The sequence below is a fragment of the Terrapene carolina genome, unplaced genomic scaffold (genome assembly GCF_002925995.2).
Source record: "Terrapene carolina triunguis isolate 2854851 unplaced genomic scaffold, T_m_triunguis-2.0 Scaffold262, whole genome shotgun sequence".
Classification (NCBI taxonomy): domain Eukaryota; kingdom Metazoa; phylum Chordata; order Testudines; family Emydidae; genus Terrapene; species Terrapene triunguis.
Genome location: NW_020664613.1, coordinates 6,185,027 through 6,210,763, shown reverse-complemented (window position 1 = coordinate 6,210,763; position 25,737 = coordinate 6,185,027). Strand labels below are relative to the sequence as shown.

At 42.8% G+C, this 25,737-nt stretch overlaps 1 protein-coding gene across 1 annotated transcript in view; it reads right to left on the bottom strand.

The window, feature by feature from the left end:
• SMYD2 (SET and MYND domain containing 2) overlaps positions 1-25,737 on the bottom strand; it is a 41,344-nt gene that overhangs the window by 3,336 nt on the left and 12,271 nt on the right. The window contains exons 3-11 of the mRNA XM_024215297.1: positions 22,301-22,411; positions 20,540-20,600; positions 18,038-18,162; positions 14,452-14,519; positions 12,204-12,306; positions 9,308-9,418; positions 5,321-5,441; positions 2,397-2,571; positions 821-929 (exon numbers count right to left, since the gene is read on the bottom strand). Coding sequence (XP_024071065.1) covers positions 821-929; positions 2,397-2,571; positions 5,321-5,441; positions 9,308-9,418; positions 12,204-12,306; positions 14,452-14,519; positions 18,038-18,162; positions 20,540-20,600; positions 22,301-22,411 — 984 coding nt within the window. The remainder of the gene's footprint in view (positions 1-820; positions 930-2,396; positions 2,572-5,320; positions 5,442-9,307; positions 9,419-12,203; positions 12,307-14,451; positions 14,520-18,037; positions 18,163-20,539; positions 20,601-22,300; positions 22,412-25,737) is intronic.

The following is a 25,737-nucleotide window of genomic DNA, read 5'->3' as shown; positions in this document are numbered from 1 at the left end:
GCTTTAATACTGGCTCAAGTCTGTCTTACCTAAAAAAACCTCTACAAAAATCAGGGAATTCCAGACCAAAGTAACAAAAAATCATTGAGGTTAAGGAAACCAAAAGGGTATTTACTTGTATCAAAGAGGGTACGCATCCAAAAACAACCGGGGGAAGAAAGGATCATGAAACACACTACAGATTAGTAATGGGAGGAGAGGAATCAAAGAAAAATGTGAAGGGTTTGCTATCACAGCACAATATAATCTATCATATGCATTAAAAATTCAACCCACCTAATGAAAATTAATCTGCCTGTGTCTTATTCCAGAATGAGTGAGAGCCAGAAACATGTTCAGTTTTTGAGCAACTTAACAATATATGAACCATAGAAATAAAGTGTGTGATGTTTCAGGGGCCAGGACTGGGGGCGGGGTGGATGGAAGGAAGAGACATAGCTCATTCAACAAGCATGTAAATGAAATGCAACTGCACCTACAGTTACTTCTCTAGCTGAAGTGGAACTCTGACTCAATGAAGGGCATAGGCAGGGAATATGACATACATACATACGATTTTGCTTCTGAAGTATTAAAGTTAATTGTGAAAAGATCAGGAAAGACCTGCTTTGCATAACAGACAGTGAAATGATGTAACAGCAGTTGCATTGCATCTTTATAACAAACACACGTTGAATTAAGGAAAGGATGAAAATCAAGTAACTAAATACAAGGCATGATAAGTTTTCTAGCAAGTCATTCATTGTTAAGAAATGGTAACACTTCAACGAGCACGTGCCTAGCTAAAATTGCTATAGTTACTGGGTAAGGGTGGAAATACCTTTTTTAGAGCTTTAACTCCAGCAGTTGTGTTTTCAAGTCCCATATAAAGCCTCCCTAACTTCAGCCACATGGAGGCAACGTTCAGAGAGTATAACGGATAATGCTTACTGCGAAAGAAAAACTTGGCATAATCAGATCCTGCAAAAAAAGTTTCCACAATATTTCCCCACAACCCCTCTCCCTGGCTCTAGGTGTGAGAAGCTGGCTCATTCTCCCTGCCCCTTCAATCCTTGCACTCTCTGCTGTGGCTGCCATGAGTTAGTATCTATTGTTTGTGGGACTGAGATCACAACATTAATTTCACCCACCCCAGGCCTCTGAACAGGTGGCAGTGACTTACAGTCACTGGATTTAGGGTGAAAAGCTCTGCATCATTACCAATTCCCTGAGCCACCCCCGCCCCTAAGCACTAAGGATTCTTCTTATTCCCAAGGCACACTGTCAGCACTGCGTGTATGGGGGTGGCTGAGGGGGTGTACAGAATATGTATTTGGAATGCAGCTCTGCAGTTGCAGCAAAGTAAACTACAAACTGCAGGAGCTAGGTTCAGCAGCTGACCTGGAATGCCAGGCTCCGAGCCAGTGGAAGCTGGGCAAGTCACAAGGATGATAAATACTATTCAGCCCCCGGGGAGAAAGCGAGCGAGCCAGCACAATCACAGCTCCCTGCCAGCTGACCCAGGACTTTACACTGGCATCCAAAGGGAGAGGTTCACTTGCACTCCCTCAGCTGCAGAACAAATTACACCTTTAGATTAGAATTTCCTGGGGAGACCTGTGGCAGGGTCAGACCCACGCGCAATGTACTAGCTGTCACAAGCTAGGGAAGCATGGCCCAGAAAAGAAACCGAACAACAGAGAGAGATTCTTTGTTTTCCTCTCAAAGGTAACATCTGGGTGGCGCTAGCTGTGCTGCACTGCCCTGTCCCGGTGCAAGAGCCCTGAAGTTTGCACATTCTCTCAGGCTCTTGCTCCAAGGGAGAGGTAGCCAAGAGCATCAAGGACTTGACAAGCTCAGTCTGAGAATCAGGAGGAGCAGAGTTCAAGCTCCCTCTGCTGCCCAGTCCATTCAATGGGAAAAGAGCCTTGTTGTAGCCATTTACCACAGGGGGTGATGAATGAAGTGAACCAACAGGACGACTGGAATCTCTATTAATATGCAAGGACCAGGATATTAACTACAGTATTCAGACAGGGTTAAGATTAAAAAATTACTCTTAGGCAAACTATCAATACAATATTAGAGATGAACACATGTTTCAATAACTAAGCAAGATTAGTACAGTCACCAATATAAGGAAAGACAGCTGGGGGTGTAAACAAGTCCTGCAATTCTGTGGCAGCAATTTGCAGAAAGCCAAGTATTGTTAATACCTTGGCCCTATTCTGATCAAGTAAACACTATCTGAATCTGGACCTGCATTTCATTCTAAACAGGCCACAAACATTCACTACTGTACAGTCCATCTATATACAATGTGCAGTCAGATTAATGATGCCTGCCCCTATGTTTTGTTTAAACATGTGTTCAACTTACTGCATTATGTAATTAAAAATAAAAGCTCCTAAGTTTACCTGTATGGTTTGATAATTTTTTCCCCATAGCGCAATGCACCATCCCAGTCTTGCATGTACAGACAGACTCCCATGGCCTGATACATCATATGCAGCATATAAACATTACTGTCTTCAAACACGGAGCCCATCTTGTCCAGACTAAGCTCACAAACCTCCAGTAATTCACTAGGAGGTTCAGTGGAGTCAAGGAACACATTAAATGAGTGGTTTCCAACTACATACCTGTGTTATATGGCTTGAGGATACCCACCTTATGGTTGTCCAGTAAAGAATGGTTTTGAGAAGCTTTTCTTTAAGTACAGCTCTTCTTTGAAAAAGGGACTATTAAAAATGGCATCAAGGGGTTCCAGGTCTCAGCAACTCCAGATCAAGTGTGCTCAGTTTGCATGTCCCCCGCCCGCCCCAATTGTCAGATCTGCAAACCCGGCCTTGAGACCAGAGTGGTTTTCTTGCACCAGTGCTGGTGTACTTTGGGGGGTGGGAGGTGCAGTGCAGCGTGGCGGCAGTGGCTAGTGAAGAGTGGAATTTTCCACAAGTCTTGCAGAATTGCCCATCCATGCATCAAGGCTGAGAAAAGGATTGGGTCACAGGGTATGGGGGACTACAAACCGCATCTGGCCACAGGGGGATATAGCTACACCTCCTATTTCAACATCTCTCCCATAAGCTTTCACATCCTCTACATAAAGGTCTCATGGCCATGCTCTACAGTGAGTGATGGAAGTTATTTCTTCTTCTGCCTCCAAAAGACTAAGCACGACCATTTCGCAAAGAGCCCGTGCTACTTCTGGACCCTAGCCTACTCCATGGCAACACACAAGTATTCCTGCTGAAGTGGATAACAGCAACTGAAGAAGCAATGCTTTCAATTTCACAAGTAGATGAACACCAAGGATTTGGTGTTGAGTGCTACTCTGTCCCTAAAACACCCAGCACTTGTGACTGCAGACATCTAGATTGAAGTCTTGGCCTCACTGACGTCAATGGTAAAACTCCGATTGACTTTAGTGGAGCCAGGATTTCATCCATAGACTATTTTTAATAATAGCTGGTGGGAACTATTTTGGCACTGCACAATTTTTTCATTGACGTGTGAACTGAAAGCCTCTATTACGCAGAGAGGCAGTGTGGTCTAGTGGACTGAGCATACGACAGGAACTCCAGTGTTCTAATCCTGGCTCTGTCACAGACTTGCAAGTTGGCCTTGCTGCATCACCTTTCCATGCTCCAGTTGATCCAAGGGATAAGACAGTACTTGTCTCCTTCCCAGGGGCGTTGTGAGGATTAGTATTTGCAGAGCACTTTGAAGAGCTCTGGAATTGCACACACATTTCTCTCTTGCACACACCCTTCTGAGCATTCCAAGAGTAATTTTTAAAGGAAACAATTTAAGTTTCATAATCTACAAATGTTATACAAGACCACCCCTCAACTCACTATTCAATGGTATTTACCTGTCATTTCTGGTCTTCCCTCAATTTCTATAGTAAGACCAGCTTGTCCTTAGTGTGACCATTAGATGATCTTATGTTTGGGTCTGCTCTGTGCACCTCTCTCACCCAGGATGTCAGGTGGATGGTTAAACTGCTCAAGCAAGCTTTTTGTTTTTAAGATTAAAAATACAAACAAACTCCATCTAGTTTTAAAAGCCTTTTGAAGGGTTTTCCTCCATGGCTCTATTCCATGCTTATTTTGCACTAGCAAATGCAGATCCCAGTCACAACCAGGGAATGGTTCTGTGCAACACACATGAAGACACAATCCCTGCCTTGAAGAGTTTACAATTTAATTAATCAGTGGAAACAGATTTCTGTGGGCCACACCTATCTCCTCTGCTGCAAAACCAGGCTCAGCGTGCAGGGTGGGACGCTCAGCTGAGTTTTATTTTTACAGATGCTTGCAGCTGCTGCTCTGCAGAGGTGCTGCAACCCCGTGTTGGACAAGCACAGAGACCCCCCCCTGATTAAGGCCTCGTAGCCACTCCTTCCAATGTTTAAAATCAAGACTATTCTATCATTAAATCTTCAGACCTTACATGGCCCTTGACATTGCTGAGTTCAGCTAGGGAGACCCTTTAACATCAACCACCGGCCCCTACTACCGCCACATCCACGGATTCTGGTGTCAAGTCTCCAGATAGTCTCAACGGCTAAATTGTCACATGTGACAAATTGGGGCAGCTGCAGCCAGAGGGCCAAATCCAGACCTGGTATAAAGGGGTGAAAGTCCATTGAGTGCACCCAGGGCTGAGGCTGGCTCAGATGTAACACTTTAAAAAAGCAACAGACACAGACTTGGCAACTTCTGGCGGTGAGCAATTAGCCAAGCCATACAGGCTAAGGGCCACAGCCACTGCGGTCCATTGGACTGGTCCTTAACTTCAGGACAGTAAGACAAGACTCTCTGTAAATAGTATCACTAACCTTCCTAACTGCTTTGACATTTTAAGGGCTTTAAAATCATCCTGCTGTTGGCTCAGTTCTTTATTTTTCTACCCATTATGTCTTAGAAAGTATGGGCTTCTGCACAAACACAGAATGGCCAAAAAGCCATCCAGCTCTGGGATGTGGTGGATCTACTGGAATATTTTCTACCTGTTAAAACATACCTCACTCAAGACAGGAAACATTTTCAGTCTAAAGGGAAACAAACATTCTTCAGCATAACAACACTTTTTGTAAAGAGAAGGCAGCAACACAATGTTCTGACAATCCCTCTCATACACGCACGCACCCACTTCAGAGAAAATTCTCTCTTCACAAACAAAGAGGAGAACAAGACTGTCTAGTTTCTAGCTGCCTTCAGAAGTGCATTGTGGGGGGTAGGGGCAGTCTAAAAGGAGTGAGCCTCAGGATATCAGAAAGATTTAAAACTTGCAAAACAAGCCAGCAGGGGCAAGAGAAAGGCAAGGCAAAGGATATATTTGTAGTGTTTGGCTCTCCTGAATTCCTCAATCACATTTCGGGCATATTTGATCATGTCTCGGACAGTTTCTGCTGATGGAGGTTCATTCAGTTTGCGTTTTTCCAATTTATCTTTGTCCTGAAAGGAAACACACAAGAATTACAAATGCAATCCCAAACCTCACACTTAAAGGCACATCCACACACACAGTTTAAAAGCTACATAAAATTAATAAAATAAAAGGCATGGTTGGAATTTTAGGCTCCCACAAAGAAACCACTGAAATCTGTAGGGGAGAAAACAGATAAAATAGACTATTCCTCTGTAATTTTTCTCTAAATATTCGGCTGGAATGCTCTGAGCTTGCAAACTCCTGGATGATGACTGCGTCCACAACGCAAGAGCTATCCCAAGGCGTTTTATAAATGTCACTTGTACCAGCTGGTTGCAACATCTGTGATAAGGTCTTCAACTCAGATCCAGCTGCCATAGTTTCGCCACAGTGTTGGTGGGAAGCTACAAGCGGTGCAAAGTGCACCGATTCAGCAGCGCCTCTGACTCCATCTCACAAGGCACTGCCTCAGGACAGAACTCAAAACCCCCTGCTCTCTCTCCAATAGTGCTGGGCACCATACAATAGGTGCCTCAGAAGTACCAGAACAACACTGGTACAAGCAAGGATATAGTTGCTATGGGGGATGATGTGGCAAAATGGCTTTCTCAGAAACAGTGCTGGTTTGTGGGGTCATGCTATAATGCTACAAACCAGAAAGCTACTGCTTGCTCTCGTTATTTCTGCAATGGCTTCCTCACCTAGTACAAGCACCCCTTGCAGGTCAATTGCCCCTTTGCCTCTCCAAGAAGGTGAAGAGTGTGTCCCCAGTTAGACACTATGATGCTCTCCAAGAATTTCAAAAGCTCAGAACTGCTGCCTTGTGACGTTGGGTTTTTAGAAGCATCTAGTGTTAACCCCAGTGTGAACTCTAAACTAAAGTGTGAACTCCTGGTGTCAGAAGCCTCTTGGTCCTTGCTATGTGAGCTTTGAGAGGTGGGGGAAGACTGCCAGTTGTGCGTGGGTGATCCTTAGCATGCACACTAATGAAGGGCGGATTAGCAGGGTTCTACTGTACATGCAGTACGTCTTGCATGACTGGAACTAATCAAACTTCTCTAAATTCACCTTTCCAATCATTTTTATATATTGCCAAATTCTGCTTTCAATCACATTAGAGATTTCACAGATCTTAAGGCCAGATGGACCATTATGATCATCTAGTCTCACCTGAGTAACACAAGACACAGAATTTCAAACAGTCTGGCCCCATTGTATAGGTATAACAGCAGATTTTGTCCACTGTTCTGCATTTGCTTGATCTGCTCATCTGACATCGCCCTCCTTTGTCAATAAACCAAGAGAGTTTTCCAATATTGTTTTTACACAGATTTCTAAAGTGCCCATCACTGTAGTAACTGGTCGCACCGTCAAGTCACTAACCCACTTCAAAATAAAAAGTTTCACTGCTTATTTGACATAAGTTTTCTAAATTCCCCTACTAAAAACCCAGACACTTTAGGCCCACCAAGAAACTTAATTCAATGGAAAATGAATCCCATTCCATACTTCCCCTTCATGTCCTTTTGACTGTAGATACTTCCATAAGAGGTAGAGTGACAGGTTGTTTTGTGAGTGGTACATTGTTAAATGTTATGGGTGAAATCCCAGCTCCATTGATGCCAGCGGCAAAAACTCCCATTGACTTCAACAGGGGCAGGATTTCACCCTATATTTATATTCTAGAAAACTGAGCGTGATGGTCATGGAGTTCCTATATAATCATCTAAGAATACTGATATGCTACCTAGTTAATGAGAATCCAATTTATACTGGGGGTTGTGGAATATTTATTATAGGTCTGTAATGCTTAAAATCAGTGGGGACTACGGCAAGAATAAGCACAAAAGCAACACAATGGTCCCAGCTAAGAATATCCAGGCACACCTTTGACAGACAACAGGGGAAGCAATTAGTTTCATCCTGTCTCCAAGGAGGATGCAAGTTTTATTTTACCAGGCTGGGAACCTGGAGATCAAAAGGACATTCTCTCTTAGGGGAGTGTGGGGGTGCGGGAGGAGGATGGTTTGTGAGTTATGGGAACAGACTTCACTAATGAGACTCTCAGGACGGGTGTCAGCAGTGACTGACACCACCTTGTACAAAGACCCAGCTCAAGCAGCCTAGGTCAGTCTTGGACCTGGGCAACAGTGGCATAAATCCAATCAGTAAGAAAAAGAGGCCAAGTCCATAAACATCACATGCAGGAGTCAAAAAACCTTTGGTCCTTAAGACTCCCATCTCCAGCTACCTCCCTTGTACTTCCAGGAGGGAAGTAGTCTCTCAGAGGCAGGCAGACACTAGCTCCTCTAACAGAGTTTTTACTCCCTTGAAGTCTTGAGCTCTTCTACCTGGTCTCTTCCTCCCTCTTTATACTTGGGTTCGCCCTCATTAGCTACAGCAGCTGGGGCCTTCTCTCTCCCTAATTGAGATTTCTCACAGCTGAGGTAGGGTGGGACTGGTTTTGCTGTCTGCAGGCAGGCAGGCTTCTCACCCCCTGCCTGCCTTCCTTTTGTGTAGGATCGTAGACCCCATCTCACAAGGGGTCCATGAGAATCTTAGACTTACAGGATCCCTATGTGGAAAATAGTTAGATACCTGGTAAACTAGACATGAGTACTGTCTGTTTTATTGTTTTAAGACCTGTTTTTTCTTAATGCTTTTGTTATATTAAATATGTTGCTTTAAGGAGACGCCGGTCACTGGTTACCACTGTCTTTGCCTTAGAGAGAACAGAGCTGCAGGTGCTGTGCACAAGTCAGTCCTGCTGAGTAATCATGGTTGATCACAGGGGCCCAGTATCTGATCTGAGTGGGAGAATTGTGTCATTTCCCCCTCAGAAAGCTGATCGCTACAGGCGAGAGACCTGAAAGAGGGTGTCGTCAAAGAGATCAAGAGGAGTCAGAGGGGCAGTCAGCCTGGTAATTGTGACATATTTCTTACTAAAATAAAGCCATCTATAGATAGGTCTTTGATTAATTTGTACAGTTAACTGTAACCTACAGTATGTAACAAATCAATTTTTTCTTCTGCCTAACAAGATTTCTTTTTAATAAAGAGCTTTTATTGAAACTTTGTTCCCACAGCTACCATCACAATGCCTTTTTTCTCTGACTACATATAACAAGGGTAACACACAAGGTCATGGAAATGATACAAAAGTTAGCCTATCTGATAGTTAGTGCCACACGTGTATTGTCACATTAAAGCTGAGCTGCAGCGCAAATACAAGAACTCAGTTAAGCAGAGATTTGTTTGCTGAAAATCCCCAATTATCAGGCTGTGGGAGCCATTCAGCACAGAATTAGGTTTTAATTAACTCTTTTAACTGAACTCTTTGAAGTCAGTGGCAAGCCAGGATTGACACCGATGGGTTCATGATCAAGCCCTAAATTCCCCCTGTGAAATCCTTGTGGTACTTCTTGGTTCACAGAAGAAAGACCAGAATTAATCAATCATTCAGTACATCACTGGTACCATGAACTGCAGAGAGACTTCTGGTATTTGTAATGTTGCATCCTGGGATACTTTCAGAAAGCCAGGAAGAACCAAGAGAATTTCACAATATGCGGGGGGGAAGAGGGGAGGAAAGAATACCAAAGTCAGAAAAAAACCTGATTTCTGTGCAAAATGCCCCATACATCCAGTTTGTGGAGACACTCAGTACAAAAACTTGGGTCTAACAGTTTTCATATTACCTTTAAGCAAGTACCCACCAGGATATTCCATGATACTTCATGATTACAGTGGAGAGAAAGGGTATGAGAGAAGGTCTCAGACAGAAAGCACTCCCTACATTCCAAATCTGATTAGTCAGATAGAAAACAGCATGAAAACCTCTGGTATGTGGGTAGGTCACCAGGAACATACTTCTATACCATGGTTATATTACCTTTTCTTTAGTAATGCATTCCCTGCAGTCACAGGTGAAAAAATAGGAGTCTCTTAACCGATCATTTCTATCTTCTGTAGGGTACAACAGATCGATATAACTAGTAAAAATCTAGAGGAAAAACATACAAAATCAAATAAAAAAAACTTGCATAATAAAGTAAGTGCACCCACATTTTATAACAAACACCACATACACACAATCCATATATTTCAAATATCTAATATAATCAGATCACTATATACTTGTACAACAGATCACATCCCTACAATCACATCACCTGTCCACTAATCCCACTTCCCAGGGACTAATTCTTACATTTAAAACTTCTCAGCAGCTCCAATCAGTCGCTATTTCATTAATTCAGTCTGCCAGAGAAATGCTTCCTCCTTCTAAGGGTGGAATTTCCCCTCTAATGGAGGCTCAGGACAGGCAAGATTCTGGACTGGGCAAGAGAGCTTTTCTGTACCTAAAAATATCATGGCTTTAAGTGTGCCATCTCGGCTCCTGCCAGGCTAGAAACTGGGGCCTAAGTGATTACTGATTTGGGGTGCCCAACTTGAGAAACCTTAAAGGGGCCTGATTGTCAGAGGCTGGGTGTTCTGCTCTTTCTGAAAACCAGGTCCTCCAGTTGGGCACCCAGAATCACTAGCAGTTTTGGAAAATTTAGGACAAGAGCTTTAATTTATTGAGGAGATTTCCACTTTCCAAAAGGGATCCAGTGCTTCAGTTCTGGAAGGGTATTTAAAAAAAAAAAAAAATTATCAGGATTTAAAGCAGTGATATTTTTAAGTACAAAAAAATTATTATAGGTCATTTTACAGGCATTTCTCATTCATTAGTTTTAATTTCCCTCTCCTTCTGAGCCCTGCACAGTGGAACTCTTGGCACTAACTAAACTGTTTTGTGTTTTAAAATGGTATCCTCCCAAGAAACATCCTAAATACACAACACAGTTGACCACTTCTTCACTGAAGAGCAAGAAAATAAACTATAAATAAGAAAATTGAACCAAGTCTTAAAATGTTGTGCTAATCTGATCTAGTCTTTGCTGGTCTTTACTCTCTCTGAACAGCAGACAATTTCACTTATACCTGTTTTTGTTCTATGCTGGCACTCAATTTATTTCCCCAGGCACAAAACACACAAGATGCAGGAGCTTTAAGTGGAAACTGACAGTTTTCTGTTGCAATGGCTACACTGAACCAGAAGATGGAGACACAGGCCATGTGACTGTAGTACACAAGCAAAGAGATTCAGTCCAACACACTTTGTCCACACACTGCGCATTTTTTAAATGTTAAAAGACCAGTTATGGGATACAAGATTCCGGTTTTTGGAATTTTCTACCAAAGAATCAGCAATCATTTTGTAAATAACAATCCAGCTTTAAAAGTCAAGATGTCAAGAGATGTGTTCTATTTCTCATTTTAACCCCACAAACAGTAAGTCCATTATAAAAGATACTACACCTCTACCCCGATATAACACGACCCGATATAACATAAATTCGGATATAACGAGGTAAAACAGCACTCCGGGACGGTGGGGCTGTGCACTCCGGCGGATCAAAGCAAGTTCGATACAATGTGGTTTCACCTATAACGCGGTAAGATTTTTTGGCTCCTGAGGACAGCGTTATATCGGGGTAGAGGTGTATGTCCAGGATGTCACTCTAAATAGTCAGCTTGTAATTATCTCATGTGCATTAATTAAACTTTGTTTGCAATGTGTGCTGATGTTACTGTGACCAACTCCCCTACTCAGAATGAGGAGGAATTGTACACCTGGGTTGTCCCATTACTCAGGCAAGTAAATCTTTACCCATTGTCAATAAGGAGTGTTCACAATCTGACCCCAAACAGTTTTCCTCCTCTTAGTGACTTCAGTCACATTATTTTCATTACACTTAAATAAAAAACCCAAGCAAATAAATAAATAGGCAATTGCTACCAAAATTAACCTCAAACTTATTTTAACACGATTAGCCGTTATCATTCATATGCCATTATCGAGGTGTAACAGTGAAATCCTACACAAACTCCATGATTATTTAGCAAATGCACCATTGTTGTCACTCAAGATTATGGTTGAGCACCTCCCCCACCCTGCCCAAGATAAATTTAACAGATAAAGGTGGTCTTTGCTGATGAAGACACATTGTCAAAGATCAGTGACTGACCCAGATTGGCTTGACGCAACCTAAAATGCTTTGTTCTAGTCATGGGAAATTCAATCCAGCCTTCATTGACAGTCTTGCCCCCCCTGGGGTCATAGAGGTCAAAATAACTTCATTCTTTCATGGCATAGTCCTGTTTTACCCAGTCTGGTCTGGATGAGCTCCATGTTACAAGAACACTCTGTCCAGACAGAAGTAGGATAGCACAGAAATGATCAGTCCCCCTTTTACTTGGTCTTGTTCTGGCTACCTCCACATCTTCCTTACAATACTATTATATTGGTAATGGTAATTATTACAGTAATAATAATAGTTTACATTCATTTGACCCCTTTCATATGGGGATCTCAAAGTATCAGCTAAACATCAATAACTCAAGCCTCAAAGCTACCTTGTGAAGTAGCTACTTATACCCATTTTACAGATGGAGCAAGTGAGGCACAGAGGGGTCAGGTTCCTGTGTTGAACTGGTGGCAGAGATACAACGCCCTGCCTCACACTCCTCTGCTTTAACCAACAAAAAGACACTGTCTCCCCTTGCCCCACCCCTGATTTTTTTTTTTAAAGTGAGTTTTCAGAATTGATTGAAAGACAAGAGACATGAGGAACAGGCTTCCATTTTAACTGGAGCGATGCTTGACAAGCCAAATTCACCCCCACTTTACCACGTGCATGCCCACACACCACCGCATTTACACTCACATGATATGCATTTACCTCATCTCCAGGTTCAATCTCTTGAACAGCTCTGACTTCAGCTAAGGTCCCTTTGTACGTTACAATCACATTTGGGCAACAACTATGGTTCATCAGTGCAACACTGTAAAAGCAAAAGGGCAATTTTTGTGTCTGAAAGCAAAAAGCATCACTTCAGCATCTCAGCTCAAGTCATCTTGCTCTGCAAGATGCGTCTCAGCTAAAAACATAGGTAACCTTAAGAAAACTAGGGTGACCAGATGTCCCGATTTTATAGGGACAGTCCCGATTTTTGGGTCTTTTTCTTATATAGACTCCTATTACCCCCCACCCTCTGTCCCGATTTTTCACACTTGCTGTCTGGTCACCTTAGGAAAGGCTATAGTATTGTTATTATAAAATTACAACGAATGGTCCTGCTAATGAATAGGGTAGGATCAGACAAATGGTCCTTCCATCCCTTGTTGTGCAGGGTGCTAAATGCTAGTGGGTAGCTGCTGTCCAGAGGTGACTATATTACAGTGGTATGTATAATGGGAGCAGGAGCAGGCCTTGTAAAGTCAATGGCAAGTCTCAGTGGGACCAGAGCCAGGCTCATAGCTTGAGAAGTGCCAGGGGATCCCTTGGGGAAGAGAAGTACTAAGTATTATACTTGAAAGCAATGCAGACAGAAACTTAGTACACAAAAGGCCACTTGTTTGCACTGGAGTCCGAGACCAACTGTAAAACTCCTATCAACTTCAGAGAGAGCAAAAGCAGGCCCCAAGTCTAAAAAAAAATAAATTATTTTTCAGTTATGCACACAAAGTGTGCAAAAAAATTCTAACTGCTGGGGGAAAGCATGTCCTCCAGCACTCTGGGCTCTGAGAAAATTCAGTTTGTCTGTTTTATTAGACATAGTAGTTAACATACCTTCTTTAACCCACCCCCCACAAATAATAATTGCATCTTTGGTCAGAGATCAAGATGGAGAACTTTTAGCTCAAAGGTATAATTGTTGTTAAATTCGAAAGGCCTAATTCACAGAGTTGCTGAGCACCCTCAAACAGAAAGGATGGTCTTACAGTTAAGGCACTAGACTGGCACTCAGAAGCTCTAGGTTCAATTCCCTGCTCTGCCACAGATTGCCTCTGTGAACTTGGGTAAGTCACTTAATCTCTCTGTACCTTAGTTCCCCATCTGTAATAAGACAACAGCATCCCTGCCTGTCTCTCACCCTTTGCCTTGTCTTTTTAGAGAGTGTAAACTCTTTGGAGGAAGGACTGTGTTATTCTGTTTATGTACAACATAAACTGCACCTAGCACAATGGTACCAGGACCTCAGCTGGGGACTCTAAATGTTACTGTAATACAACCAACCATCACCCTGTAGCTCCTGCTGATGTCGATGGATGTGCTCAATACCTTAGAAAACTCAGATTAAGCAATGCTTTCAATATGGGCTATACTGTCAGCAGCAAGAGGGGAATTTGCAAACCAACTCCCTTGAAGGGGGCACCTTTCTTCCTCTTGAGCACTAGAAAGACCCATGTCTCCTATTCCATGAAAAGCACTTTAACATCTGTGATTTACTTCTAGAGCTGACAGAGTTTGTACATAATTTTTCACTGTCATGGCAACATAACACATCACACTGTTAAAACATCAGAGGAGGTGGTTGGAGGAATGTAGGAAGGAGATCCGCTACTTAAAAAGGAACAAAGCTTGGGAGATGGCATTGAACAGAGACTAATCACTTGGTCAGAGAGCACCAGGTTAAGGACTCCACCAAACTAAAACAAAATGGAAAGATTTTATGGGGGAAGTCATCTATGCAACTATTTTCAATTTATTTTGATCATCAGAAGCCCATTGATTCAGATCAATCTGGATGTGGTTCACACCCGGAGTTTCATGGCTTCAAACCAAACTGAAAGGGTAACTCTGCTGAAATAATCAAGTTTTTAAATCAAAGCGGTCTAAAATCATAAACTGGTTCACAGCCACTTGAAACTGTACCCTTATCAAAAGGTAGGTGGACCTTATTGAACTCTTTGGCAAAGATGGCCTGACTTTTGGGTTTCCAACAAAAGCAGGTGAAACTTTATTATAAAAAGTTTGCACAACTCCATTGCACAGTACTATACAGGTCCCTCTACGTACACGAGACAGTTCTTTGAAGCCACTGTGCTACATCTCCAGTATCTTGGAGTATTTCATTAGAGACAGAATCATAACCATGGGTTAATTCAATTTACCACGTCTGTTTAAAAAATAAAATCCAACCTACTCAGGAAATATTGCTGATCCCAAGTGAGACAGTTCTTCATCTTCAATTGTGAAGCCATTACAATTAACCTAAGCAAAAGAGAGAGTGATTAGCTCAGATCTCTGGTAATCACAATCTTTTGGTTTAATATTCCATGTTTACATACATACTCTGGCTATAAGGGACCATGCTGAGCAGTAAATTGCAGTAATCTGGTTGCAATTTTGTTTATTCTTAGTCAGTATTTATACAGAGCTACTAGTGTTCAGAGTCCTCATGTTGAGGAGTTTACAGTCTTTTAGGCAGACTAAATGTAAAGGATAAAGACTCATGCACCAGAGTAGGATCAGATCACAACACAGAGGAAATCAGCCTTTGGATAGCCAAGGACAGGACATGAGGCTTAAAAAGAGTTTGGAAGAAGGAGAGACAGGTTGCCTGTATAGAGCGAGACTATTCCAAGCAGAGAGGACATTGTGAAGCAAGGCACAAAGTTGAGAAGTGGCAGAGGAGAGAAAAGAGGCCAGTCCTGCTTCAAATGGAAATTTAACTACGGATGTCAATGGGACCAGGATCTGGCCCAGAGGAATGCTAACAACAGAGGACTGGACAGAGCTATGTGCACAAAGAAAAGGGAGGGTGAACAAACCCAGACAGACAGTGAAGGGCCTGTGCAGTGCCTTGAATATGATACACAGGGCCTGGCACAGTGGGGCTGCAACCTGGTCAATGCCTCAAACTGCACCTGCAGTACAAATATTTATTTATTTTTAATTATTAGTAATGGACGAAGAACTTGAACTTTGTGGCAAAAAGAGTAGAAGCTAACGATGGGAATAAATGACGGTGGAGACATAGTGGGAGGGGCAGGAGCAGACAGGTTTAATTAAAATACATGGACACAGGACAAGGCCAGATATTTGTCAATACACTTGAAAGAAAGGAGTCAAACAGGCCATAAAGCCATGTCCTGAAATCCCTGCTCATGTTTTTTCTCTCATTGAGCTCAATGGGAGCTTAGGGCTAGTCTACACTACCGCACTGCTTGGGTGCAGCTGTGCCGCTGTAGCGCATCTGGTGAAGACGTGCTACACCGATGAAAGAGCACTCTCCCATCAGCATAATTACTCCACCTCTGCAAGAGGTGGAGGCTATGGTGGCCGGAGATGCTCTTCCACCGACATTGTCGGGTGTGGACACTGCTTTAAGTTGATGTAACTTGCACTGCTCAAGGGGTGGCTTTTTCACACCCCTGAGTGATGTAACTTACATTGACTTACGCGGTAGTGTAGATAAGCCCTTAGTCTAAGTAGGAACTTCAGGATTTGGCCCACAATAGTCTCAGTGTCAATGCGTGTGCACTAAACAACATTTAAAGCTGCACTTCCCGTCTATGTTCACAGTCACTAAAATCCATCTCAACCCCAATCAAGTAGTTTAGGCCCCATGTTGATGATAGCTGCATTTATGCCAGCAGAAAGTTAACCCCCCATATATCTCCCTGCCAGTATCGATAAACTCTCCTTTCCATGCTGATACCAGAATGGAATGAACACAACTGTTGTCTCACAAGTGCCAAATGAAGACACAATAGACCCAGGTGCGGCCGATCAAGTATAGACTAGTAGGATTGTCAACTACACATGAAGCCCCCTGAAAGAATCCCTCGTCTTTTCCCTTTACTGAAACTACTGGGAACATACGTCTATGCTCCACTAGCCACACTACAGTGAGGACTGTACTTTAGAAGCAGTGTGAAACCCCACCCCCAACCCACCTCGACCATCCTTCAGATAAAGATCAATGAACTACATAAGCAGAATTCATGGTTCTAAATAAAGAATGGTAAAATAACTTCTAATAATTATTACTTGTAGTGTGGCAGTATCCAAAGGTCCCAGTCAGGATGGGGGCCTCATCATGCTAGGTGCTGTACAAACATCCTGCCCCGAAAGCCATCAATCAAATTTAAAAAAAGACACAAAACAGGTGAGCGTAAAACAGGCGGGAAGGAGGATGGGGTTAACAGCAATAAGAACACAGGGCTACATAGGCTGGTGACGGACACAAAACTTGATGGTTCCAATTGATTTGTAAGTTGATTTTTTAAATAAATATATAGTCAGGTACCTCCAACTACTCTCAGCCTAGTCATCGGTAGGTGGCTCTTTCTTGTAAGCATCATAGGAGAAATGGGTCAGGAGAAGGGATTTGAAGGATAAGAGGTTAGCGGGTTAGAGTTTAATTCAAGGAGAGCATTCCATGTGTAAAGGGAAGTTTGTGAAACTTGAACGGCATTCAAGGCTGGCATCAGTGATACAATAGAGGATAAGAGACAAGAGCAGGCAAGAAAGCTGGGGGCAGAGTTATGCAGACTCTAGAAGAAGGGGACAAGCCCCTTGAGCATGATGTGATCAAGAAGGGGTGTCAGTGGAAGGACCGGGAGGAATGTATAGCGCGTAACATGGACACAGTGACAGGCTAGGATGTTGATCTCATTAGCTGGGTTTTGTATGGACAGAAGGGAGCAATGCGGATGTCAGGGATGCAGGGGAAGAGGGGGTTGCGGTATCCAAGAGCAGGAAATGGGGGGTCAGCAGCATGCAGAAAGTAGCTGAAGCAGTGGGAGCTGATGAGATCACCCAAGAACAGAGTCGCGTGGGAGAAGCTACTGTTTTAGTAAAAATCAATTAATCTTTGGGGGTTCTGGCTGCTTTCCAGCAAAATATTTAAAATCACAATAAGAATTTGGACAGGTCAGATTCCTTAAATCGAAGCAAAGGTTTGGATGCAGCTCTTTCTAGATCACTCGACAAGCTGAAAAGGCTTAAAAAAATAGAAAGAAAACTTTTCAATCGCCAAAGAAAACCAAACAAAAACAAAAAGTGAATCATGGGAAGCCAGATGGCTTAGAGGATAAGTAATGGAATACAGTACTGGAACTTTCACCTGAAGTACAGCAGTTTAAACACTAATTAAGGTAATAATAGCAGCGATGACCCCTTACTGCTAGGCACTGGCCTATACAAAATGAGTGGGCAGTCTCAGTCCAATAGTAGGCAGTTGTCCATATCTCAAAAACCTACCACCACAGACGGCATGGCACCCTTTGTTGGAGGCTTAAACAGGGAGTCCAGACAGAAAGATAGAGTGATGCTTGGCAATTCTGGATGAAAATGTGCATTCACCTTTTGGGGGGGGGGGGGGGGGGGGGGGAGGGAGATGAGAGGATGCAGGCATGAAGGCGAAATGTCACTCTTAGAGCATCACAACTACTACTATGTCCAGTAAAATACATGAAGTCTGGATTATATGTGAAATTCAAGATAAGAGACAGAGGTAAAATTAAACATTTTAAGATTTCAAAATGTTATCCAAAATAACATTCTGCTTCCTTGCCACCTGTCCAGAGCGGTGATAAATGAACTACCGGATCACATTTAGAAACTTGTGCCTGGGAGAGAACACCATAGCAATGCTTTACCACTACCCCCTCTGCTGTGGATACAAGGAAGGCTGTTCTCATTGCTGTCTTTTGCTTCTTTCACGAAGTCTAGATTCTCACAATACCCACCTACCTAAATGGATTTTATTCTAGCCAACTTACTTGTGCAAAGAGGACTACAAGGGCAGCGTTGTCAGGGTACTCTATGTGCTTTGAATAAAAGTGATGAAGAGCAGCAATGTCATTCTGAATCAGCTCTCTCTTTTCATTGTCTAGTTTATCAAGGTCTGTGGATAAAGAAGACATCCTGTTTCAATACAAGGAACTCTCTTCTGGTTAACTGCAGCCATAGCTAGGTTAGAACAGGTCATAACTTGGATGGGAGACACCCAAGGAACAGCTGTATGGAGGTATTGCAAGAAGTGGTTGTGATTGCTTCTCCTTCCAAGGCCACGTGTATACACTGGGAAAATGCATGAGGTTAGAAAATGTTGGCTGATACTTTTTTATTAACAAGAGATTAAACACAATATCCCTGAGGACAAGAACAGTAGTATTTAAAACATGTTAGCTGATGGTTAACTTAGCCCTAGGGTTAACCATGGCTGTGAATATGTTCTTATACACTACTTGGCCCCGTCTACAAAAGGTGCTAAGCCACATTTAATATCATGCTAGTGAAACATTTCCCAACATGACAGACCTTCCCCATGTAGACGTGTCCTAGTCCGTACTGAAAGTGTCCCAGTAGAACACTAGAAGAGACTGTTCTGCCCCTCATCCAAAAGACAGGATCTCTAACAGCAGAGGTCCTAACCACTTGCAGACATTGAAGATCTCTACTATTTGCAAGGCTTGGGGCATCAGCAGTGGTGTCCTGGCATATTTGTCTGGTCCTGTCCTGGTATTTTATATCCAGTCCCACTCATGGTTCCAGACAAAACCCTGGGCAGCTAAGCCGTCTGACATTTCGAGGGGGCTGTGGACTGAGCATTTTCCCAGTCCCTTCTCTGCTTGAGACACTTTTTGCTCTCACTCTAACAGAAGCAGAATGGAGTGCCTAGTTGTTACCACTGTCATCCTCCCTACTCTGCACAGTAGCAGGAGTACCAAGTCACACCTGCAAAGCAAAGTAATGCTACAATTCCCCTCTGCACCCCAAAAATATGACAGCAGTGAGAAGAGAGACTACAGGGAAAAGAGCTGAAAAGGAGGGGCACAAATGGGAGACACACATAAGAGTGGGGACAACTGAGGGGAGACACAGAATAGTGGGGACACTGAAATGGAACAATTTCGGGATGAGAACTAGGGGGAGCTCAGGTGTAAGAAAGAAAGATGAAGCCTTCCAATGAGAATCCTATGCCATTTCTTCACTCACCCATCCCTGGGAAGAGAGTGAGGGCAGGGGGCAACTGCTGAAGATGCCAAAGGGGGGTGGGTAACGGGCAGCAGAGGGGGCTTCTCACCAAGACAGCCAGAAATAGCAAGGGAGCCTGTTGGGGGAGAAGGGCAGAATTGTGGTGGCAGAGCATCTCAGTGCTTTAGGAGGGCACTGCCACAGTTTGGATAAGCATCCACTGACCCAAACCCCAACCCTTTTGGGCTTCCAAATGAGTAAGGTATTTATATTAACGCAGGCTAAAATTCAGCAGAATCCACAGAAAACCCTCCATGAACACCCACCTCTCGGTTCCCACCACTAGCTTGTTTGACAACTTGTCCTCGAAATTCCTCTCAGTGTAGGCTGCTCTGGCTTGGACAAATGCCAACATTTTACCTATTCCATTCCCCCTGGCAGTTCCAGTTGAGGCAATCTCATTCACCTTCTGTACTAAAGCTGTCCTGTAGTCTTGCTGGGCTTGGTTAAATAACTGCCACCTCTCACTCCATCAATGACAGCATTTGTCTAGCATTTTGTCAAGGGTTTGGGAATCCTTCAGGATGAAAGGCATGTAAGCCTACAATACTATCGCCTCATCATCTCAGATGTATGTGCACATCAGCTTCTTCTTATTACTATCAATACCAAGAAAGGGAGCAACACTGCAGCGCCATGTAGACTATTCCAGGCCGGTTACTCTTAACAGTTGCTCAATTTCTAACTGCCTCAAGGGCGCGGGGGTGGAAACAGTAACCTTCCAGATAAAAGCAAGCCACTGCCTTCTCTCCTTCCTCAGATCACTTTGGAGCATTCAGGACATGGAATTTCAACACAATCATAGAGAACATGTCAAATTTGACTGGCAGTGACAGACACTGAACTGCAGTCCAGAGGATTCTGCAATTAGCCCCATAGTCATTGTCACCATCAAACAACTGTGCTGTCTCTGATTTTATGCCTCCTGGTAACAATACCAGCTATTTTAATTTTGCAACATTACAATTCAGAAAAGTCACCAGAGTGCCAGGAAAGCCATCTGATGGATGAACACTACATAATTAATCTGTCTAAATTTTCACCCTCACTTCCCCACTCCCCCAAGCTACCAACAGAAAAAGAAATTAAAGCATTACAAAAAATTTTGGAAATGCGGTTCTCTTTTTCACTTCCTCCTCCTATAACAGAGATGCTTGGAGAAGGTTTTGATGAAGGGTAATGAAGCAACTCCTAAATGCACTATGAAAAAGAGCTCCTGTTACCTGCAAGTCTTCTCTACTTACGTGATTCAAACTCTTTTACAGCAAGCAATTTTTCTGATTGTGTTCTTTCAGGGTGGGTTTTCTAGAAACAGAAAAAGATTGCAATGACAAGAGAAAAAATGTGAAACTATCACATATTTTGTCAATCAGCGCTTATATTGAGATTTTTTACCCACAAAACAAAAACACAAAACTCTCACTGTATTCAGGCTTTATAAAGGTCAATGAACAGTGATCTGGTCAAACTGACTAACCTTACAAGCCATAAAAAATATATATATATATTGCTGTGCCAAATAAAGCAGGCATAAATTAACTCCAATCAAATATACACACATAACCAGTACAGTATTTTAAAATATGTCATTTACTTTGTTCTAGAAACCCAGAAAGCTACTAACAGCAGCAAAGCAGGCAAGAGACAGGCTTCGCTTTGAGGAAAGTGAATAAACTCACTGTTGACAGAGTTCAAAAGCAGTGCTCTATTGTTGGCCTAAGGCCACTTCTTTGTAATCTTGGCCATTATATATGGCTTTGCAGGTGGCCCAGCAGCTGAGGTTCAGGGACTATGGTTTGCATATTTAGCTTTTATATGACATGTAGGTTCTCCCCTCCCTCAAGCACAAATTTATTCCAATGACTTTTAATCATTAAACATCTAATTTTGTTTGTGGATCACCACTAGACTGTGCTTTAATTAAAAAAACTAAACCCACACACACAGGCACAGAGGGAATATGCAGGCTACCTTCCCAGCAGGCCATCAAAATCCTCTCTATATACAGTATCCGGGTTGCCCTTGTCATATACGCAGACCTCGATCATACAAATGTGCTTCAAAGAGGATTTGTTTTTGCAGAGAGCATTTAGAGCTTTGCAAAAATACACAGTGTAATAACCTTGAAACTTACAGGTCCAATCTCTTCCCTGCAAACACTTCTGCTATGCCCTTCCCACCATCACAAATTCTGCATTCCAAGGAATATTACAGATGGAGTTAATAATGCAACATCAGAGCAAGCACACTAGCGTAGTATCTTCCTATAAATAATCCTTCTCTTTCCAAGGGACTGATTTTCCTTCCTCCAACACTGGTTTTACATCAGGGTCACTCCATTCATTCTAATTGGATCACTCAATTACCTGTTCTGTTCATTCCCTCTGAAGCAGCTGGCATTGGCCACTGTCAGAGACAGGAGACTGGGCTAGATGGACCATTGGTCTGACCCAGTGTGGCCGTTCTTATGTAACTATATGCATCTGTCTGAATGAGAAGAGAATCAGGACTTATGGGGTGCTTACAGAGTGAACGGTGCTATAACTATACAATGCTATACAGTAAAATCTGAAGGAAGTTCTGTTTCACACAAGTCTAACAAAAGTGGCTGCCATTAAAAAGCCGGTGTTTGCCAACAGATACCACATGTGGCATCCATCAACTTAACCGCAAACACGGAGTCTGATCCCCCTCTCATTTATGCTACTTTGGCCTTGATGCTATGCCACTGACTTCTTGAGCCCACACTGCACTGGTTCTACTAAGACATCAGCTTAACACCTCTCAGAGCATCCAACTGGATGTTATGCTGTCTTAGCCATTTCAGCCATCAGTTTTTTCAGCTGCTCACACTCAGCACTGCAGCTAATCTGTACACAGGAAACTAACACGAAGCATGTTCTGCTGGGACAGTTACTGTAGGTCAAATTTTCATTTTTCTGCTCTTCCGGCTCCTCGCCTCCACCCCCCCTTTGAAAACAGACAAAGTCTTGCGTTCTGCTCACCTGTTTGGCAAGAATCCTCGCGGTCAGTCTCACAGTCTCTGAGGGATTCCAGTTCTGCCCAAAAACACACATGGCAGAACATTCCAGCTTGTGCATAGCCCAATCTGCTTTCTGGAAGGTTAAAAAAAAAAAAGAAGCACAGAAGAATAAGAGATGAAAAAAGAGGATGCAGCAAGTCCCACCAGAACCTGGAGGTCAAGTGAAATGTGTTTCCTTTAGAAAAATAAAATGACACTTGCTAAATCGGAACAAAAGCTTGAGTAATTTTTAAGGGACAAAGCTGTCTTTTTCTTTTTAAACATGCTCGCCAAGGATGAGTCAAGGTCATACTATCTTCATTTATTTGGTGGAAATAAAATATAAACTCTGAAGAAACAAACATGAAACGCTGTTTCTAAATCATCAATCCTTATTGTTCAGAACAAGCATGGAAGGGGAGAATAGGTTCTCGCTTAATGGTTAGCCTGGGTTCAATTTCCATTTAATAAATACATTGGCCCCGATTCAGATATGACCCTGGTATAAATCAGGAGTAAGTCTTCTGAAATCTATGAGTTTGCATCAATATAAAGACAGTGTATGTAAGATCAGGATCAGACCTATTGAATAGATTCTTCAGATTTATTTTGTTAGTTAGCAAAGTGTAATAGAATAAGCCTGGGGCTCTCCAATGCAGTAGTAGCAAGATTAGTGGCTGAAAGAGGACAGACACCCTTTAGTTAAAATTTAATGTTACATACTTCCCTTAAATACAGTAAAACATTTCACGTAATTAATTTTTTGCCATCAAGCAAAGTTATGAATAGCTGTTCTCGGGTGTATGAGACTTTCCTGAACACTCTATGGATGAAATGGATGCAGGCCATTAAGGCCTGCACAAAGAGATCCACATTAACAGATTTAAGTGATACACAGGCTGTGGTTCAGGCCTCTCCTGGACTGGAGTGTATTTCACCTTATTTGTATATTTAGAACATAAATCAATGTTCAATTTTATATCATATAGTTCTAACATTCATGCCCACAGGACATATGAAGTGGTAAAATCCACACAATGGGTTACATTTATGCATTTGTCCCTTAATACTTAAGAGGCAATCAATCCCTATCCTCAAATAAAACACCTGAGCCAAGGAAGGTGTGGGGTGGAGAGGAGAGAAGACAGGGGAGCATACCATAACAAGTCCCACAAATTTATCACTGAACTAAAGTGAGAACATGAAAGTCTTTGGCTGCCCCTAGAGGGATACTAAGGTTTCACTCTGACACATACTCCAAAGTCACAGGCCTTCAGAGAGTCAGCCCTGCACATCACCCTTGAAAAATTCCAGCATGGGGACCATCATCACCACCCTCAAGTGCCATGATAGGATTTGGAGCAACTCAATGTCCCTCAGGTAGACTGACCCACGGTTATTTAAGGCTTTATATACCAAAATAAAAGTCAGACCCACTGTCTCATCTTGATGCCTCAGGAGTTTCCATTGGAAATGGCCATTTGTAATTGCCCCATACACTGAGATAAATTTTAGGGACTCACCATGGGAGGGAACAAAGGCCCTCAACTCACACTGGAGGCTCAACGGAGTGCAAAAGGTGCTCAGCACCTTGCCAAGTTAGGCCCATTGCCCTTGGTTTCTTTTTTTCAAATCCAAAATTGAGATTTTACATGCAGCCTACGTGAAGCAACCCCAAGGTCTGACCGTTCTAAGAGGCGACAACAATGTAGAATTTTAAAGTATTTTACATTTTAGTCATATCATTTAAAAAAAATATCTTGGATGCTCCCACTGATGCAGCAGTCACATTGCAAAATTTATCCTTGGAAATACTGAATTCCTATGCACTGTGAGAGCTGGTTGGAAAATTTCTATGGGCCCTTAGTCTTTAGCCTGTGTGTTCAAGAATTACACAATGAGGACCCAGTCCTTCATTCTTTGCACATCCAAAACTCCCACTGACTTCAATTTGACGAGTTTTGGGTGTGCAAGAAGAAGTGTAAGATCAGACCCTACTTTTTTTTAATACAGACTTATGTTCACATATACTGTTTAATTAATAAGAATACTTGAAAAACAAAGCCAAGATACAAAATTATATGCCTGCCTCAAAATAATGTTTTCAAAATGCATTTGTTTCCTTTATTCTCTAAGCATTGTTAATTAAAATCTTTCCTCAGGCAGAATCATACTGAGTTATGTGAACTAGTAGGGAGGTTAAAGGGACAAGATATGGCTGGATTGTGCAAAGCAAGATAAAAGCCTGAAACATTGCAGGAATAGAGAACAGTGATGACTGAGTAATACCTGGTATGAAAACACTCAGAGAGCCCTTCTCTGCAATCACAGCAGGATTGCATTTAGCATTCTTTTCTACGTTTTCTCTGAGTGGTTTGAATTATAGCGGGTATCATTGTTCTAGCTGAATCCCCAGTGCTGTATTAATGATATTTTTTTCCTATTTTCATTACGTCTCCTGTATTTTTCCCCTCATTTAAGGCAGAGTGACAACACTTTTGGAAAGGAAGTTTGCTAAGCCTTGTGTTTTCCACATCAAAGAGAGTGGAAAAGTAACCTCCTCCTCCAAGTTCTTCAAAACGATTGCATCAGCTAGGACTACTGGATTATTTGCCTGAAGACTAGACTAGTGCAGCATACTACAAAAACAACAACAACCAGTAGTCAATACAAGCCCAAAGGGAGACATTGTTCAGTCCCATGTAAAATTACTATCGTTTGTTAAATGGCAGTGATGTGCTTTGTTGGTACAGAAGAAGACACATATAAAAATAGTCTCTGTCCAGTGGAGCTTAGAGAGTCTAGAAGACAGATACACAGATAAGACAAAAAGGTCCTGGGAAAGCCAGTGGAAGGATTAATGAAGCCCAATCATGCAAACACTTAGAGCCTGATTCTACCACTGATACTTGTGTTGGGCAGTGCTCCTGCCCCCACAAAGAATCCCACTGATTTCAGTGAGACTACTTGTGGTGTATGGTACTGTTGAGCGTGAGTAAAGGTATTGCAATATGGCCCTGAAGTGCTACACCCAGTGATACGTGATTCAGGTTCAAGCCTTTGTGTCTTCTTCCCCTCTCGTCCCCATTTACAAAATGTTGGGCTGGAGAGGATACGAGATTGACATGGGTTAGCGTTTGAAGGACTCCCAGAAGAAGCGAGTCTTTTTAGGAGAGATTTCAATGAGGAAAGGGTGAGGGAGTGGCCCACTGGAAGTGAAGATCATTCCAGGCACACGAAGCAACATGGAAGGAGACATGAACATGAGAGTGGGACTGAGAAAAGAAGGGGATAGTGAGGCTGGTAGGGCCAGGGCCGGCTCCAGGCACCAGGCACCCAAGCTGGTGCTTGGGGCGGCACCTGGAGGGGGGCGGCGCGGCGCTCCGGCCGCCAGGGAGAGCGGGGCCACAGCCGGGCTTG